Source organism: Thunnus thynnus, chromosome 16 (genome assembly GCF_963924715.1).
Source record: "Thunnus thynnus chromosome 16, fThuThy2.1, whole genome shotgun sequence".
NCBI lineage: Eukaryota > Metazoa > Chordata > Actinopteri > Scombriformes > Scombridae > Thunnus > Thunnus thynnus.
Window position 1 is genome coordinate 23,794,714 of NC_089532.1, and position 16,110 is coordinate 23,810,823.

General features: G+C 40.9%; 2 protein-coding genes across 2 annotated transcripts; one reads left to right on the forward strand and one right to left on the reverse strand.

Moving 5' to 3' along the window:
- Positions 1-4,864: 4,864 nt before the first annotated feature.
- nfkbiab (nuclear factor of kappa light polypeptide gene enhancer in B-cells inhibitor, alpha b) lies at positions 4,865-9,239 on the forward strand. The gene is made up of 6 exons (XM_067613967.1): positions 4,865-5,199; positions 6,866-6,971; positions 7,111-7,321; positions 8,066-8,154; positions 8,271-8,531; positions 8,633-9,239. The coding sequence occupies exons 1-6, from the start codon at positions 4,946-4,948 to the stop codon at positions 8,666-8,668; spliced, it is 957 nt and encodes a 318-aa protein (XP_067470068.1). The 5' UTR covers positions 4,865-4,945; the 3' UTR covers positions 8,669-9,239.
- A 1,497-nt stretch (positions 9,240-10,736) lies between these two features.
- Positions 10,737-16,062, reverse strand: psma6a (proteasome 20S subunit alpha 6a). The gene is made up of 7 exons (XM_067613748.1): positions 15,810-16,062; positions 15,050-15,144; positions 14,799-14,880; positions 14,170-14,325; positions 13,665-13,843; positions 12,256-12,350; positions 10,737-11,686 (listed from the first exon to the last, which is right to left on the reverse strand). The coding sequence occupies exons 1-7, from the start codon at positions 16,045-16,047 to the stop codon at positions 11,629-11,631; spliced, it is 903 nt and encodes a 300-aa protein (XP_067469849.1). The 5' UTR covers positions 16,048-16,062; the 3' UTR covers positions 10,737-11,628.
- Between the last annotated feature and the right edge of the window lie 48 nt (positions 16,063-16,110).

The window sequence follows — 16,110 nt, forward strand, 5'->3', positions numbered from 1 at the left end:
TGAATGACAGGAAACTGGAGCTGTGAATATCTGCAGGATCATCAAAATTTGCACAATCTGTTTAGAAACTTTTTCAACAAAGTGCTGTGAGATATAACATCAGCTTTAGTAAAGGGAAGTCTGCTCTGCTGACTGTATACACCCCCACGGTCATTCAAGCACACTCAGCAAAACTCAGGAACATAAACAAATGAGTAAACGGCAAAGTAATAGGAACAGCAGTAACTTAGAGATAAATATAAAATACAATGATTGCAAACAGTTGCTGAAGCAATCTGTACCCGATATTTCTGAAAAAAGGTGGATAAATTAGCATTAGCACAGCATTTCCTGCTGTGACAAGTCAAAATGGCCTACAGGCCCCTCTCAGTGTTAAATCATGTTATATTATAATATTGTCTTAGTATTAGTGGTCAATTAAAGTGTTTGCAACATGTTCATGTCGTAGCTGGTGGAGGTGACGATCATTTCAACTACTTTATATAGTGTTTGGTAGTTTAATCTTTACCAACATCATATTTTATAAGCCAATAACATTTTTTGTATGTAAAACCTGAATGTGCGAAGTAACTATCACTGCCAAATAAAGTAAAAGTACAATATTTATCTCTGAAACGTACAATGGTGGAAGAAGTATTCACATCCTTTACTTAAGTAAAAATAGCAATACCGCACTGAAAATACTCACCTACAAGTTAACATCCATTGTTACTTAAGTACAGAAGTATTATCAGCAAAATGCATTCACAGGATCATAAATAAAAGTACTCATTATGTAGCAGAGTGACACCTGTCAGAGTTACTTTATGATGTATTATTAATGAGTGTTATTATTGTTATTATTGAGGCATAGTAGTAAGTTGAGGTGGAGCTAATTAAAACCACTTTGTACACTGTTGGGTAGTTTAATCTATACAATACAAGATATTTTAAGGACTCATCTTCTGTTTTGTATGTAGTAACTAGTAACTATCACTGTCAAATAAAAGTAGTAGAGTAAAAAGTACAACATTTCCCTCTGAAATGTAGATAAGTAAAGTATAAAGTAGGATCAAATGGAACTACTCAAGTACAAATACTTGAGTAAATGTCTAACCTTAACAAATATTCCAAATCTATGAATTTGATCTTAAGACATGCATCAGCAGGTTAATATTTACTGTGATGTGTATGTTTCTTCCACGTCATCTCTGACTAGAAGGTAATTTTTTAGTTCTTAATAGTTAAGCGTCATTTTGAATCCCCTCTGTTTCAAATAAGGACGTCTATCGAGGGATTGGACAGAAACAACAACAATCATTTACAGCACATGATTGTAAAATCCTCCAGAAAATACAGTGGAAAGTCTGATAGGTAAGAAGTGACTCTGCAGTCCCGCACAGGAAGCAGGAAATGAAGAAAAGGGAAGCAGGTACTGGAACAGGTGAAAACCAGTGAATCCCTGTGGGGTGCCAGAGTTCATGTTGAGCTTTGATGTCTTTGTCATACTTTCAGTCTTCACAGTCACAAGTTAAGAACGTGATCTGATGAGTCTTTGTTCACTTTGACCCTTTACCTTATTGTATTTTACTCTGTGTGTGTGTGTGTGTGTGTTAGTGTGAGTGGCTGATTCAGTGATTCGTGGTGAGTCATTGTGTGCTGTACGTGTCTGCTCATGTCCAGACTGCTCAGGGATTCCCACCAACTCACACACTCAAACATGCAAAGATACTGTACATGTGAGCGTGCAGGTGTGCATACAACCACGCATCTCTGTAACAACGGTGATCCCTCTAGAGGATACTCAATAGAAATAGTTTGCATGGTGAAGCTTTTTGCCTATTTGGGCTCAGTTATACAGCAAAACCTTCATTTTTTTGAAATTTAAATTCATTTTGGTTGAACATTTCTATCTCAAATGTATCATATCTTTAAAAACATATTAGTTATATGCATGAAACTATTTATGCCCAGTGTAAAGAGCTGAGTGGACTGAGGTAACCTTAGTGCTGAGTTGGTTGTGCTTTATGAAGTCACATGAAATCCACATTGAGTTAAACTCAAACAGGCAATTCTGGATGCCAGGAGCTGGCAGTGTTCTCCCACCATGGCTCTCTGTTATTTCACCACCAACACTCCTCTTTGTATGTTTTCTCTTGCGTGATCACAGTGCGTTGTCAATATTTTTACTGTAACTGCTAGAAACAGAGGTGAGTGATTAAGCTGCCAAGAATAACAACTCTTTACTCTTAGTCTATAGTAGCTAAAAGAAATTCCAGTGTTAAAACAGCCATCACTTAACACACACACCACACACAATACAAATCACAAAAAAAACAATCATGCATACAAATACTTTACATGTCTCATATGATAAATTCTGAATCATTCATTCTAAAAACTCTTGAGTGTACAGATCTTGTTAAGCGTTAATAACAAAGACTAATCAGACACTTGATAACTCTGTCTCATTTTACTTCCCCAGGTAATCTCTGCACATGATGATGACTCATGTTACGTTTTGAGCAGCCCAGGAAAGTACTGATTGCACGCAAAAATCCACGATCTTTCCTCGCTTTTGCAACTGTATTCAACTTCCCTCCATGTCTTCTGCTTAGGTGTTTAGATATTTTTTCAATATGCTGTCATTTTGTTCATGTACTGTCTCAGAATGACGTGTTTCAGACAGTTAATGCAACGATGCCCCTGACTTCCAGTCAGCCAGGCTGCACTGGCTTCGCTTGACTGATTTCGGGTCAAAATGATTCAGTTCTGCTGACTTCAATCATATTCATTTGAACATTTATACTAAAAAAATTGGGCTACTGTTTCCCGTCAGTGTCCAACACTGTTAATGCACTCAGACTGATTTCTCCTCAGGACCTGTGCACTATCAAAGCTGTTTCTCTGTATTGTGCATAACCCAGAGTAGTAAAAAGTAGAAACAGAATGACTAATTATAATTCACAAATGGAAAGATGAGTTAGGTAAGCTGATGTAGAGATTTAACAATCTTTCTTTCCTAATATAGTTGAAATATTAAGTTTCCTTCATCTGAACACACAAAGCTCTGTGCAAGTGTGTGTGTGTGTAACTTCTTTGTTTTCCTTTCTCTCAGCCATAGTGAAGCTCCTTTTCTTTCAGCCTGATGTGTGCATTCCTTTGCTCCATTCATCTGCCTTATTATGGTTCAAACAGAGGTCTTGTTTTCAGTGCGCTGCAAAGCTGATTGTAATCGGCAGTCTAGATACATAATATGTATTTAAAATGAACTGTGGGGGTGTGAATGTGGCTTGTATGGTTTGTCTGCCTCACTACAATCTTTCCAGTCTATCTTCAGATATTGATGTACAGAAGCAGAATGCAATGTGCAATGAAAAACTGCAATTGTTGCAGAGTGAATTACACTTAATTCAACATTGTATAACTTAGTAAATGCTCTCTAAAGAATGCACATTGCTCTGCACAGCACAGACACAGCTTTCAGGATGAAATACAATGTGTTTGCACGCACGTGTGTGCATTTTCCTGACTGATATCTTTAATAGTTGCTAACGTGACAGTAAAAATGTGCTGAGAGCAAGGCCCGAGCTTCCCAGTCTAACTGGTCACACTGACTGAACAATGGGAGGTAAAACAAGTCTGGAGTTTCCCCCAGGCCTCCAGAACATCACGTTCAACTTGATGTTTGTTTTTAAAGGGATAGGTCACAGCCTCGTGAAGTCTTGCGGCCTTATCGAGAACTTGGAGTGCTGCCATTTTATCTGCAAAGGAATTGAATGAGTGATTTAATACTTGGCTATTAGAGGCACGGTGTCAGAGTCAGTGGCAGTTCAATTCACGTGTCTGTGGAAATCATTTGCAGGATGTTTAGCCGTCATTGAATACATTCTCACAACTCCTGACTTCTATTCCTGCAAGAAACTCATGTTTTTTCCCTTTGTATTAATAATTACGAACATACATAATCAATTAGTCTATGTATGAAGCATAAAGCATGAAATCTGTCAGTGTTATAACAAAAAGTGAAATATACCTTTAAGAACAAACACTTAAACTTGACCATGTGGTCAAGATCTGCAGGTTTTAGGGAAACTCCACTGCGGGCCTGCTGGCTCGCTCTTGGTGTACATCATATCATTTTCACAGCATGATAAACAAACCGAGATCACATCTCAGTCGCACTTGAAGTTTTGGAGGAAACTCCTGCGCACACTGAAGCCCCCCTCCTGCAGGTCTGCGCACCCACTCCAATGCTGCTGAGCAACATTTCTTTTTGTTCAAGTTGTTCAGCAGACAGATGCTACTGAAGGTGCAGTTTTAAGGACTTTCCATGCGTCTCCTCCCTCTCTCATGTCAAAACAGAAACTCTTTCATGGGACACAAGTGCAGCCACACTCAGTTTTCTACTGAGGGGAAAATATTAAATATATATGTTTGTGCTTCAGGGTTATTCTGACTTCCTTGGCTGTAGTGCTTCCCCTTCTTGAGGCTTTTTTCTTCTCTTTTTTTTTCAGACTATTGGCCAGTGTGACTTCAGAGTGCTAAAATACTACACAGTTTGCATGAGATATAATGTTTTTGAAGTAACTACTGATTGCAAGTTTGAGATGTGGCATTGAGAAAAGATGCATGTTTGTTTTTGAAATGTGCTTTTTTTGTTTTGAAGAACTATTTATGTACAGACGGAAATACTTGTATAAAAAAATGTATAATTGTAGCAGATGCAGAGTCAGTTTGCTCTTTTGGTGACAGTCTGAGGAGTGTGTTTATATGTGTCTCAATAGAAATCCCCTCTTGGAGCCAGCAATCTGTGTTATTCTAAGTGACAGTTTTCTGGAAATCCCCCACCTAGTTGTAAGCTCCGCCCCACTGACTGCAGCCACACAGAGGGCATTTACAGCCTGCTGCACAACTCCGCTAGGATACAACCAAACGCACCTCGTACCGAACAACTAGGACCAGCATGGACCTCCACCGGACCAGTATATTAAACCAAATGGATTACAGCCGGGATTCGAAAGAAGGGAAGCCGGCCCAGTCGACGGAGGAGCGGCTGGACAGCGGCTTGGACTCGCTGAAGGAGGAGGAGTACCAGGCTGTGGCGGCCGAGATCCGTCGGCTTCAGGTGGACTGTGAGCCGCCGCCGCAGCACCAACAAGCCGCCACGGCAGCCGGAGAGCACGAATGGAAAACACAGATCACAGAGGACGGAGACACGTAAGTTTAACCAGAAATAAGGCCACAGCAACGTATAAGGGGACATATATGAACTAGTTTTCGGAGGCTTTAGCTAGCTGAGTTAGGCCCAGCTCCTGGAGGTAACATGATCCCTTTCCTGCTGGGAATGTCTTCCTCTCGCTTGTCATTATAACAACGCGCAGGCCTAACTCACTCTGGGCTGGGGGCTTCACTCTCATGCAGTAGGGGCTTATAAAAGCACGCAGCTGCAGTGTTAACAATACACAGAACTGGTGTCCGGTTTAATAATGGGTCTAGCTGTGGTCAGACACGGCGGAATTGGACGTAAACAAAAGGCTATTATCAGGAGGGAATCTACTCTGGCCGCGGGTCACACTGGGAAAGTCCCAGGCGCGCCGCCAAGGAATCCGACCGACGCGCGCTCCCGCGGAGCGAGAAGTAGAAAAAGTACCTCAAAATACTGCAAAGCACGTCTGTCAGTGTTGAGGCCGAAACCAGGTTCTGAGATGGGTGTCTGCGGCCTGCTGCTGATATACTGAGGCCCCCTGGGGTCACCTGAGGAAAAACAAAAAGTCCATGTGTAAATGTGTACTCTGGGTTTAGAAATCTGTGCGCACGGATTATAATCTCTAACCTCGGATTACTAATTATTTTGAATAGTTCCATATATGATCTGAGCATACTTGCAACATATAAGAGCAACATCAACACATGAGAGCATATTTGGATAAAATATATGCAATAATAACAATATCAATAAACTTGCACATATGACTTTGTACTTTTTTAACATGTGTGATACATATATGAAACTGTTCCAATTTTGAACATGGGTATATATGGCTCTCCAACATGCCATATATGTAAATGCACATGTATTAGGTTGGGCTAATTTGATTAAATTTGCATTTCATTATCATTATTGTTTCAGAGTTTTTATCATTTTAAACAGTAACGTAGTTAGTAATTTGAGTGCACAGATTATAAAGAGTAGAGATTTACACCATCAGTTTTTTTTTCTCAGATGACCCCTGGGGGCTCCATACTGATAGAATACTGGGAAATATAGTTCTAGCTCAATAGCATATTTAAACTCACACATCAATTATGTGCTATTGGGTCAAAGATAAACAGTTAATCAGAAGTAAAGACTGGAAATGTCTGATGGAAAGTAATGAAGTATGAAACCTGTGACAGTGAATTCACTAGAGGAGCAGTGTGGTGTTTAAGAAATACTTGGGAGGTCATTATTTATTAATTCTACTGTAATTGCAATCTTAGAAAAACCTTCCTGAAGTTATGTTGACTTATAAAACTGTTAGATTGATTTGAGTGAAGGGTTATAAAATCTTCTCACATGGGATTCTTTGAACTAAATGTAATCTAATCTGGTCTGTTAAGGGGCCTGATATGGAAAATTTATGAACTGTTGTGTTGTAAGAATCCAAAAGGAGCGTTGCACTGATAGCTGTATCAGGTGTCACTGTCCATAGACAACGATATTTTATGACATGAAAGAAAACATAATCTATGTATTAGCCATAATGTGGATATTTTAAGTCTGTATTTCAAATGTTTCACTGGTTTCCTTGTAGACATTTTTCCATTTGGTGTCTAGATTTGATTGTGTTGTGTATCTAATGTATGTTAACATCTCATCTATCTTCTCCTTCTGTCTTTGTAGGCTTCTCCACCTGGCCATCATCCACGAGGCCAAGGACTTTACCAGAAAAATGATAGACATGTCCAAGAACACAGACTTCCTCAACGCACAGAATGACCAGAGACAGGTATGTGAGATGTTTCTGTATCTAGCCTTCCCCTTTTACCACACTGTACCACTAATAAACCCTAATACACAGGATGTCCGCCATCTTACACAGAATAATAATGAGTTTACCGGTCTTCTCCTCATTCGTCCCACTCTAGACTCCTCTCCATTTAGCAGTTATAACAAACCAGGCGGATATGTGTCAGCGCCTCCTGGCAGGCGGCTGCGACCCCACGCTGGTGGACGACAACGGTGACACGGCCCTTCACATCGCCTGTCACCACGGTAACCTGCCCTGCTTCAGCGTCATCACACAGAACTGTCAGCTAGAGCATCTACACAGCGTGATGGCGGCCTACAACTATCATGGTAAGACTGTAGGACTTTTCTCACTTTGGACATAGTGAGATTTTACTGTTAATGTCTCGTAAACGCTCCAGTCAGCAATGTTAAAATGATACTTGTTTGTATGTTTTGGAACAAAAATGTCTTGAGTTTAGCAGCGGTTAGCTAAATGGTAGTTTTTGAACATTATTAGCATATTACAGTAACTTCTGCAGCGGTGGTGGTGATTTCCATTCTGTGGTGGACCACCCCTGCTGCATGGAGACAGATGAGACGCTGACCAGTCTCATACAGTCTTATAACTACTATTTAAAAGGTAGAATAGTGGGCATGAAAAGAGTCATTTCTGCTGCCTGTTATCCCTGAACACTATGGTTAGGAGGAAGGAAATATTTAAGTGAGCAAGGGGAATGCCAGTGCCTTTCTTTCTTAACATCACATCCTGACTAAAACCCATCTATTACATGGTACATAATGTTAGTTGCTAAGGATGCAGATAGAAAGGTGGAATGTTCTGGTTTCAGACTTCTGTGTAGACATTTTTTAGTTTATTTGCAGTTCATTTCTCTGGACTAATGTGGACAAATTGAACCAATTAGGAAATTATCTTATGATGATCTGTTTCCCAAAGAGCCTGCAGTCATTTTTACTAACATGTGACCCGCCTTGGGATGCTGGAGTCTTTTTTTTTTAGACAATCACTTTGACAAATTGACATGTGCTGCTCTGGTGTCAGTTGTTCAGCTGTTTCTCTGATGTTTTGTGCAGGTCAGAACTGTCTCCACCTGGCTTCAGTTTATGGTTTCCTCTCGCTGGTGGAGAACCTGGTGGATCTAGGAGCTGATATTAACGCAAAGGTATACAACAGACTCATGATGTATTATATTTTTGAGACATTCTGAAACACAGCCTTCTTGTTGTCTTTACTCTTTGCCTCCCTGTGCTGATAAAATCTCTTCTCCCTGTTCTCTAGGAGCAGCGTAACGGTCGCAGTGCGCTGCATCTGGCTGTGGACCAGCAGAACCTCTCACTGGTCCAACTGCTGCTGAAGAAAGGAGCAGACCCCAACCAGCTTACATCCGGAGGCCACAGTCCCTTCCACCTCACCTACGGTCGCGACAATGGCAATATCAGAATGGAGCTGTTCTCGCTGACTGATCCCGGCCTGAGGGAGCTGCCCGAAAGCGAATCAGAAGACAGCGAGGAGGAGGAGGACAAGGAGAGTGATGAGGAGGTACGTGTTGAAAACATCCAGGAAATCCATGAAACCTAAAAAAAAAAAACGAGTTTCCTGCTCAGTGTGTAACCATGTTTCTGTTCTCCGTGTGTCCGCAGGTGGGTTATGACGACATCCAGTGGAACGGGCATTAGCAGGAAGCAAGAGAGAGGAAGTCGCAGAGGCAGGAGGCTGTGATGAAGACAGAGAAGGACAACAGAAACGGCCTCGGCACGTCTACCACTTCCTGCAGTGACGTCACATGAGCCCGATAGCGCGTCAAGAGACGACGTAGAGCGGGCGTGACCGCTGACAAGACAGATGGACAGCTTAGAGAAGAACCGGCAGCTGCAAAAATGCAAATCAAACAGAGACTGATGGCCGAATTGAAAGAGTTAGACCGCTCCAGGCTGCAGGAGAGAAGACAAACGATGAGATGTGAACACATGACGCATTATGATGGGATGGGATTGCTTGTATGATAAAAAAGGAATCGCTTGTATTCTGTGGACGCTGCAAATCATTCTCACAAAAAAAAAACACCATCCATCCACACACATGTACCTGCAACAGCTCTGTTGTATGATATTGTAAATGCTGTGTATACAAAGATGTATTTTTTATGGAAGCTGTGAATGTGTACAGTTGAGCAAGTTGTATATGTCAGACAGCAAACAGTCCAGCACACTCCAGTTAAATTAAAACACTCATATTTAACAGTAAAAACCTCCTGTGTGAATATATTTGTGATTTGAGACGGTTGACTTATGGGGGAAACAGATGGTGTGCAATTGGAAAATGGTTTTGGTCGATGTTGTCACACGTGTCCATTAGACACACAGTAATCTTGGTGATATTACAATAAAAAAAGATCACTCAAAATCCAGCGTATAATCGACAGCGCCTGACAATATTACAAGCCTGCAGTAACACAGGAAATTACTTCAATTATGTGGCCTTTTGCTGCCGTCAGTTCGTCTGTGCTTGTATAAGTGCTGCCATCAAGGCGTGACAGCTGAGTTTCGGTTGTGAGCAGCCACCTTTTCTTTTCATATAACGCATTGTCATGAAGGAAAGGACTGATAACTCGACACATCGTTTGCATTGAATGAGGAAGTGGCGGCCAATTGAACCTGCGACCTGAGTTCCTCCTGCTGGGCATGTGTGTATAAAGAGATAAGAAGCCTAGGGAAATTTTATGCGTTTGTGTAATGAGGCTCGGTCATCTAAATCAGGAAGTTTTTGGGAGGGTGGGGCTATGAGGGAAGCGGCAGGAAATTCCCAGGAACAAGAAACACTCAGCTGTTCGCGACATTCCTGCTTCTCATCCGCCAAAGAGGGGAATCTCCACTGAATAACAGGATGCTTCAAGTCAAGCCCAGGGAGATGGGGAGGAAGGGAGTTTTACTTAATAAATTCTCAATAAATTTCCAACGTCTGTGTTAAACACAATTTTACGCAATTTTTCTATGAGTGTATTGCAGAGTTTTGCTCTAAATTCATAGGGTCACTGTGTTGGATTCATATTGAAAGTTACAATGGAGACATCCCACTTGAAAACATCTGGAAATACATGTGCAATTTGTGCCTCCTACTTTCAGTTTGCTCATGTCACACTCCCTGTCCATGATGGACTATCTTGAGGAAATGAATATTAAAACAGCTACTGTTTGCCTTCCTGGTATGAAGTAGTTTGGGGTAAACAGATACAGTGGCTCATACAGTCAGTATGAGCCACTGTAACACCAGCAGTGCAGCTAGAGTGACATTTCAGCCTTTGAATCATACTCACATCACACTAGGCTTATCTCACCTTACATACTTCTAAATATAGAAATAAGATAAGATAGTAAATAATTATAATTTATATTGACAACATTCCATATAATTATTACAGTAAACTGTTTTTTAGCAACATTTTACTGTGGTCTTACAGTAATTAAAATGTAAAATTAAACGTTCGTACTCCCACCACAGAAACTATTAATCTGACAAATAATCTAAGCCACTTTCAGATATGCATCTTGTTTCGTAAATGTGACGGAAATTTCACGTCGCCTGAGTCTCTTTTACATAAACAATGACACTAATAACTCAGACCCATTAACATATCTGTATTACTTCCTACACAAGCGCTACCAGCACATATATGAGTTGAATGCTGTCAGATTACCGTAAAGGCAGCGACATATGCTGAGAAAAGGAAGCGGGGAAACTTCAGAGTTCAATAAAAACATGTTTAATAGAAGTGCAGTACTGTACAGCAAATGGCAGCAGACAGAAGGATCAAAACACATTAGGGACTCTGTAATGAAGAGATTGGTGGTTTCTCATTGACATTGACCTGAGTAGACTTAAACAGGGGTGTGACAATGAGGACTGTCGCAATGGGAGAAATCCCACTGCTGTTCCCTGGTTTATCACACAGTACATCAGAGCATAAACAACCTGACATTAGCGGTTGCTATGAAAAAAAAGAGAAGAGGGGAGAGTTTGAAGCAGATGAATAAAATGAGAAATACAAGTTGTGGTAGCCCTGAGTAAAGATGGTGAGGAAGCACTGTTTAAATACAGTGACTCAAGATGCTACTGGACCACTGAGAGAGTAAGGGGTATTAAGAGGCATTGAGTGCTGTAGCTGTAGTGTTACCACACCTCCGTCTTCCACTTTGCTCATGTCGCACTCATCAACTGAAGTCATTTGGGCTAAGCTGCAGCCTGAGAGGGCACATCATGACCACGCAGCCAGATGTCAGACTGATGTGTCATATAATGGACTGATCTGAACGTCGAGCGTGTTTCTAGGCTCTGCGACATGTCGAGGATGTCTCAATGTGATTAGAAGGAATATACAGGAGGGGGATAATGTGTCCAGTCAGGTTCTTGCTATGACCAGGGAGGATGGAGGAGGGGAAGGGAACACAGACAGTACAGCTGGGTAACATATTCTATCCAGCTGGTACAAAATGACCATATTGTTCATCTTTTCCTTTGTGTTTTATACGTCATCTTTGTCTTCCTTCTAGATGAGACTTTTGAGTGCGGGAGGTGGGGCTCTGTGGCGTTACTGTTCATCATCCACTTATGACAGCAGCAACATGGCTGCCAACTTTCCTCACTCTCGCTCAGACAAAGCCACCAGGTGGACATCGATCTCAGACTCTGACAGAATCCTGGAAAACAAATAACACAAGTTCATATTTTTTTGTTCTGCCAGATTTCAAAGGCCATACACAGACACAGACACAGACAGACACACACACACAAACACAAACACAGACATGTTAACACACCCTTTAGTTACCCTGTAACTACTTACTTTGATCTAAACCCCAAGGTTTTAGTTAGATTTTAGGGGACTTCCATTACAAAACGGGTTTCTTTTTCTCATTGTTAACAACTGATGCATTTTTGAGCGTGCCAACAGATTAGCATGTTTTAGTGCTTTAACGTTTTATTTTTTCCTCAGCACAAAGAGGCAACACTTCAAAGGCAGGAACAATCTGTTCTGTTCAGAGCTGCATGGTTTGTTGAATGCCAAAGACTCATTTGCTTCTTATTTTGTGAAATATATTTATGAAGTTTGGCCTGTGTCTTTTTCAGCAGCACCCTGGTTCACTTTGACTCTGTCAAACGCATTTAATAGACCAGTGGAACCAGTCTTCTGCCTGTGGCCAGGATAAGATTTTTACTTGAGGCCATTAAGATAGTTTCTCTCCCTCCAGCTCAGGAAAATACTCACTTGAATGTTGGTTCTTGCGAAGTGATAACTCCAACCTCCAGCTCTGAGGGCTTGAAGTCAATAGACAGAACAGTTGACAGACATGAGATAGCCGTCTGTGTTGAAAGAGAGGGAGAGGTTTGAGGAAACATGACAGGAAGGAGAGCAAAATAAGTTAAACATTACATCTGTGAAATAGATGCACTTGAAGACATCAAGGAGCTCACAGTGTCAGATAACCAAGAAAGAAGAAGCATAATGTCTAAATACATGAGGGATGCTTGAATTTGTTAAAGGAGTTACAAGTAATACATGAGCGAACGAAAGCCTATGCTTATCAGTGAGCAGCACATCAGTGTGTATATGTGTGTGTGTGCAGTTGTATGTGCTCATGGCTGAACACATTTGACCGCAAACACAAAGTTTTTAAGAAAAACTTGCTGCAAAATGTAGATTTGACTTTTAATTCTTTAGGGGAATGAGGATATAATTTAAAACATTTCTGGAAAATATGAACTAATAGATCATTTGAAATAAACACTTAAAAGGTGCAATATGTAAGAATCAGGAAGTCCCTCTCATTAATGACACCGGTGGCTATTAAGTGAGCTGCAGCAGCATCCTGTTGTGTGTGCTCCCTTTCCATCAGTGTGAGCGAGCAGTGGCGCTTACATTAGCCAGTTAAAACCACAATATCACAATATACTTCACATGCTTTGCAGTAATGTTAGCTTATCTGTCCAATAGGAAGAAAGCCAGCTCGGAGTCGGATGTTAGCGGTTTCCATTTCTAAGCTAACGTTAGCTAGTGTTGCACTCTGTTGGTGCTGTAGGGGGACTCGGGAGTGCACATAAACATCACATCCTTTGGATTTTCCTGGCAAAACCACCCCTGAGTCCTTTACATAGAAATCCACAGGCTGTTGCAGGCAACCAAGAAAGCTGGAGGTCTCATTTTATTATTTCTTCACATTCTGTTGATAATTTTAGTTTATTGCTGAATGTTTTACACTAAAATTCTTACATATCGCATCTTTTCATCTAATCAGTATTAGGATTCGTACCGTTTCCCCTACATAACAAAGAAAACATTGATTCTTTTGACTCTTTCCTTTTCTAAAGGTTTGGTTCATCCAGAAAACCATCAAGTAATGTAGTGATATTCCAGGACAGTGACACAGTTGTAAAGCTCCCTGAATGCCCCATCTAGAAAATACCAACAAAATTCCATGAAATCTCATTACCAGTGGGAATCCTGCAATGAAACAATGTAATGCAACTTGACTGAAATACCTCAGCAGGGTTGTTTTAGGACAAAATTCCAGTGTGGCATTATGAATCAGATTATACCAGGCTTCTATAATAAGCACAGGAAGCTTGGCAACACTCTGGTAGTTTTCTGTAAGTACACAACGCGCATGTGTCATGCACCTCTATAGTCTGGTTGTAGCTCCAGTCCAGTTTCTTCTTGACTTTCTTCTCCAGGAAGCTGGTGGCCTCAGTCTGTTTGACTCCAGCTGCTGTGGCCTTAAAGCCACAGTAGTAGCCGGCTGGATCACACTTATACAGCTGCAGACCCAGCTCGTCATCCACTCCGACCAACATCATACCTACAGGTAGAAAGCAAGGCAGAGGAACATAAGGGATGGTCCACTATGAGTTGTGAAATAGCAGACATAGCAGATAGCAGACATCATGTCCTGCTATTCAATATCAATACGATTTGACTCTTTTTGTGCCCTTGAAGTTGTTAATGCATTGCAGAGGTAAGAAAAAAACCCTGTGAAACACATTTATACAATCATGCGCCAAAAAACCTTCAAAGAAACATGATGTGCAGATTCCATTGTAGGTTTTACAAACTTAAAATAAAAGACCTTAATATAATTCATGTATACACAAATACACATGGGCACCAGACCAATCCCTTACTTACAGCATCCTAGCGGCCTCATCTCAGCGTTCTGCGTGTAGACTTGGGAGATGTCAGCCATGCGTTTGCACAACATGTCCAGAGGGATTTCATAGCCGTACTTATACTTCCAGTTAGCTGCTTCATACCGCGCCCTCTGCACCTGAGACCTGCTGTCAGCTGGAGGGAGGAAGAGAGAGGAAAATGTGATTCACACAAATGAATGAATTAACATAACACCATCAGGTTGCCTAAAAATGAATCCATGAGATGACAGGTGTACTGTCACAGCCACACATATCACTCTCAATGAATGCTATAAAAAGGTAGATCCTGGGGCTTTGGCCTGTAACATTAAAAATGTATTTGAGTGCCACCACAACTTTCTTTCTACATGATGCATTCGCAACTCATAACAGCTCATGTCTTATCCCTCAATACATATAGTTCTTAAACATTTATAATGAAGGATGCATTTGCAGCTTCTTATAGAACGTGAACATGACAATATGGCGACATGACTTTCTTGCCTGATGCATGTTTGACTTCTTTTTTCTGATAATTACTGTTGAAGGAAGCTTTTAATATCGTTTGATCCCTTATTGGCTCATTTTTTCGGGTAACAACCATCAGCTGGACAATAAATTGCTTACCAGTCATTCCGGTCATAACACAGCCAATGTTCTCTGTGATTCTGAACATATGTGTGACTGTCAAGGCATCCAACAGCTTGTCCTGAGAAAAAGCACAAGAGAAGGACATTGCTAACAGTGCACGCATACTCCCCACACTCCACCAGTGATGTAACAACCATAATGACAGCTGGGGAATCTGATCACATGCTTAGTGAAGACACAGACAACACAAACTTCTGTGTGTTAATAATATGTCCATTTATACTGACGGGGACTTTCTTCTGTGTGACGACCACAGCACAGTCCTTCCCTCTGACTGCTACAGAGGTCAGTCCTCCCTGGTTGATGGCTTTGAAGGCATACTCTGAGGACACATATACAAGAACAGACTGCTCATCAACTGAAACTGTATTTCTCCACTGGGGCAAACATTTTTCACAAGCAACCAAGTTGTATTTGTGTTATTGTACAGTCACATATGAACAGTGGTTATTGTATTAGTCTGACGCTAACATTTAATACAGCTAAGTTATAATGACTTGTATAAGACTGCGAGAAATAGTCTGTATTGTGCTTAAAGTCGATAAGTATCTGGTTGCTATGTCTAGATAACATTATGAAAACATTAGCATTGTTAGCTTTTGTCCTCCTTTGGATAGACGGTTTTCTCTGCACAGTAGGTTAATATGTTTAATTCATCATCCACAAAACTCAACTTAGTTTCTTTAAACTGTTAATGTTAATGTTAACTTACAGTTTTACTATAAATACAAACAAATTAAGCTAGATAGCAAGTGCAACTAGCGTCTGGTTAGCAAACATTTTAGCTACAATATAATAAAATGGCTGTTTTCTGTATTTAGCGTTAGCATTACTGAGTCAAAATGAATAACTACAGTTATTATTTCTTTCTTGCTAACTTAGCTACATAACACTGAACGATGAATGGTAGCTAGCTAGCATAGTATGACAGAGCAGGTTGAGTTTTCTTCTGTTTCTTCTGTTCTGTTTTTTTTTTTCACCACTTACCGACTTGGTAGAGTCTTCCCTCCGGGGAGAAGATGGTGATGTGACGGTCAAACCCGGCACTGGAGCCCCGGGACATGACGGCTGGAAATAGCTGAGGTACACCGGTGTAGACTGATGCTGAAACTAAAGTGATGAAGTGAGCCAAAACATGGCAAACATCTACACCGGATGTGCTCTGTCCCGATGAAAGCTTCAGTATCCGGGTCACAGCGTTGTAGCTCACACATGCCTTCACCATGGATCTATTATACGAACTTATTCTTGTTTTTATTATACATACAGGGCCTTTACTGACAGCAGT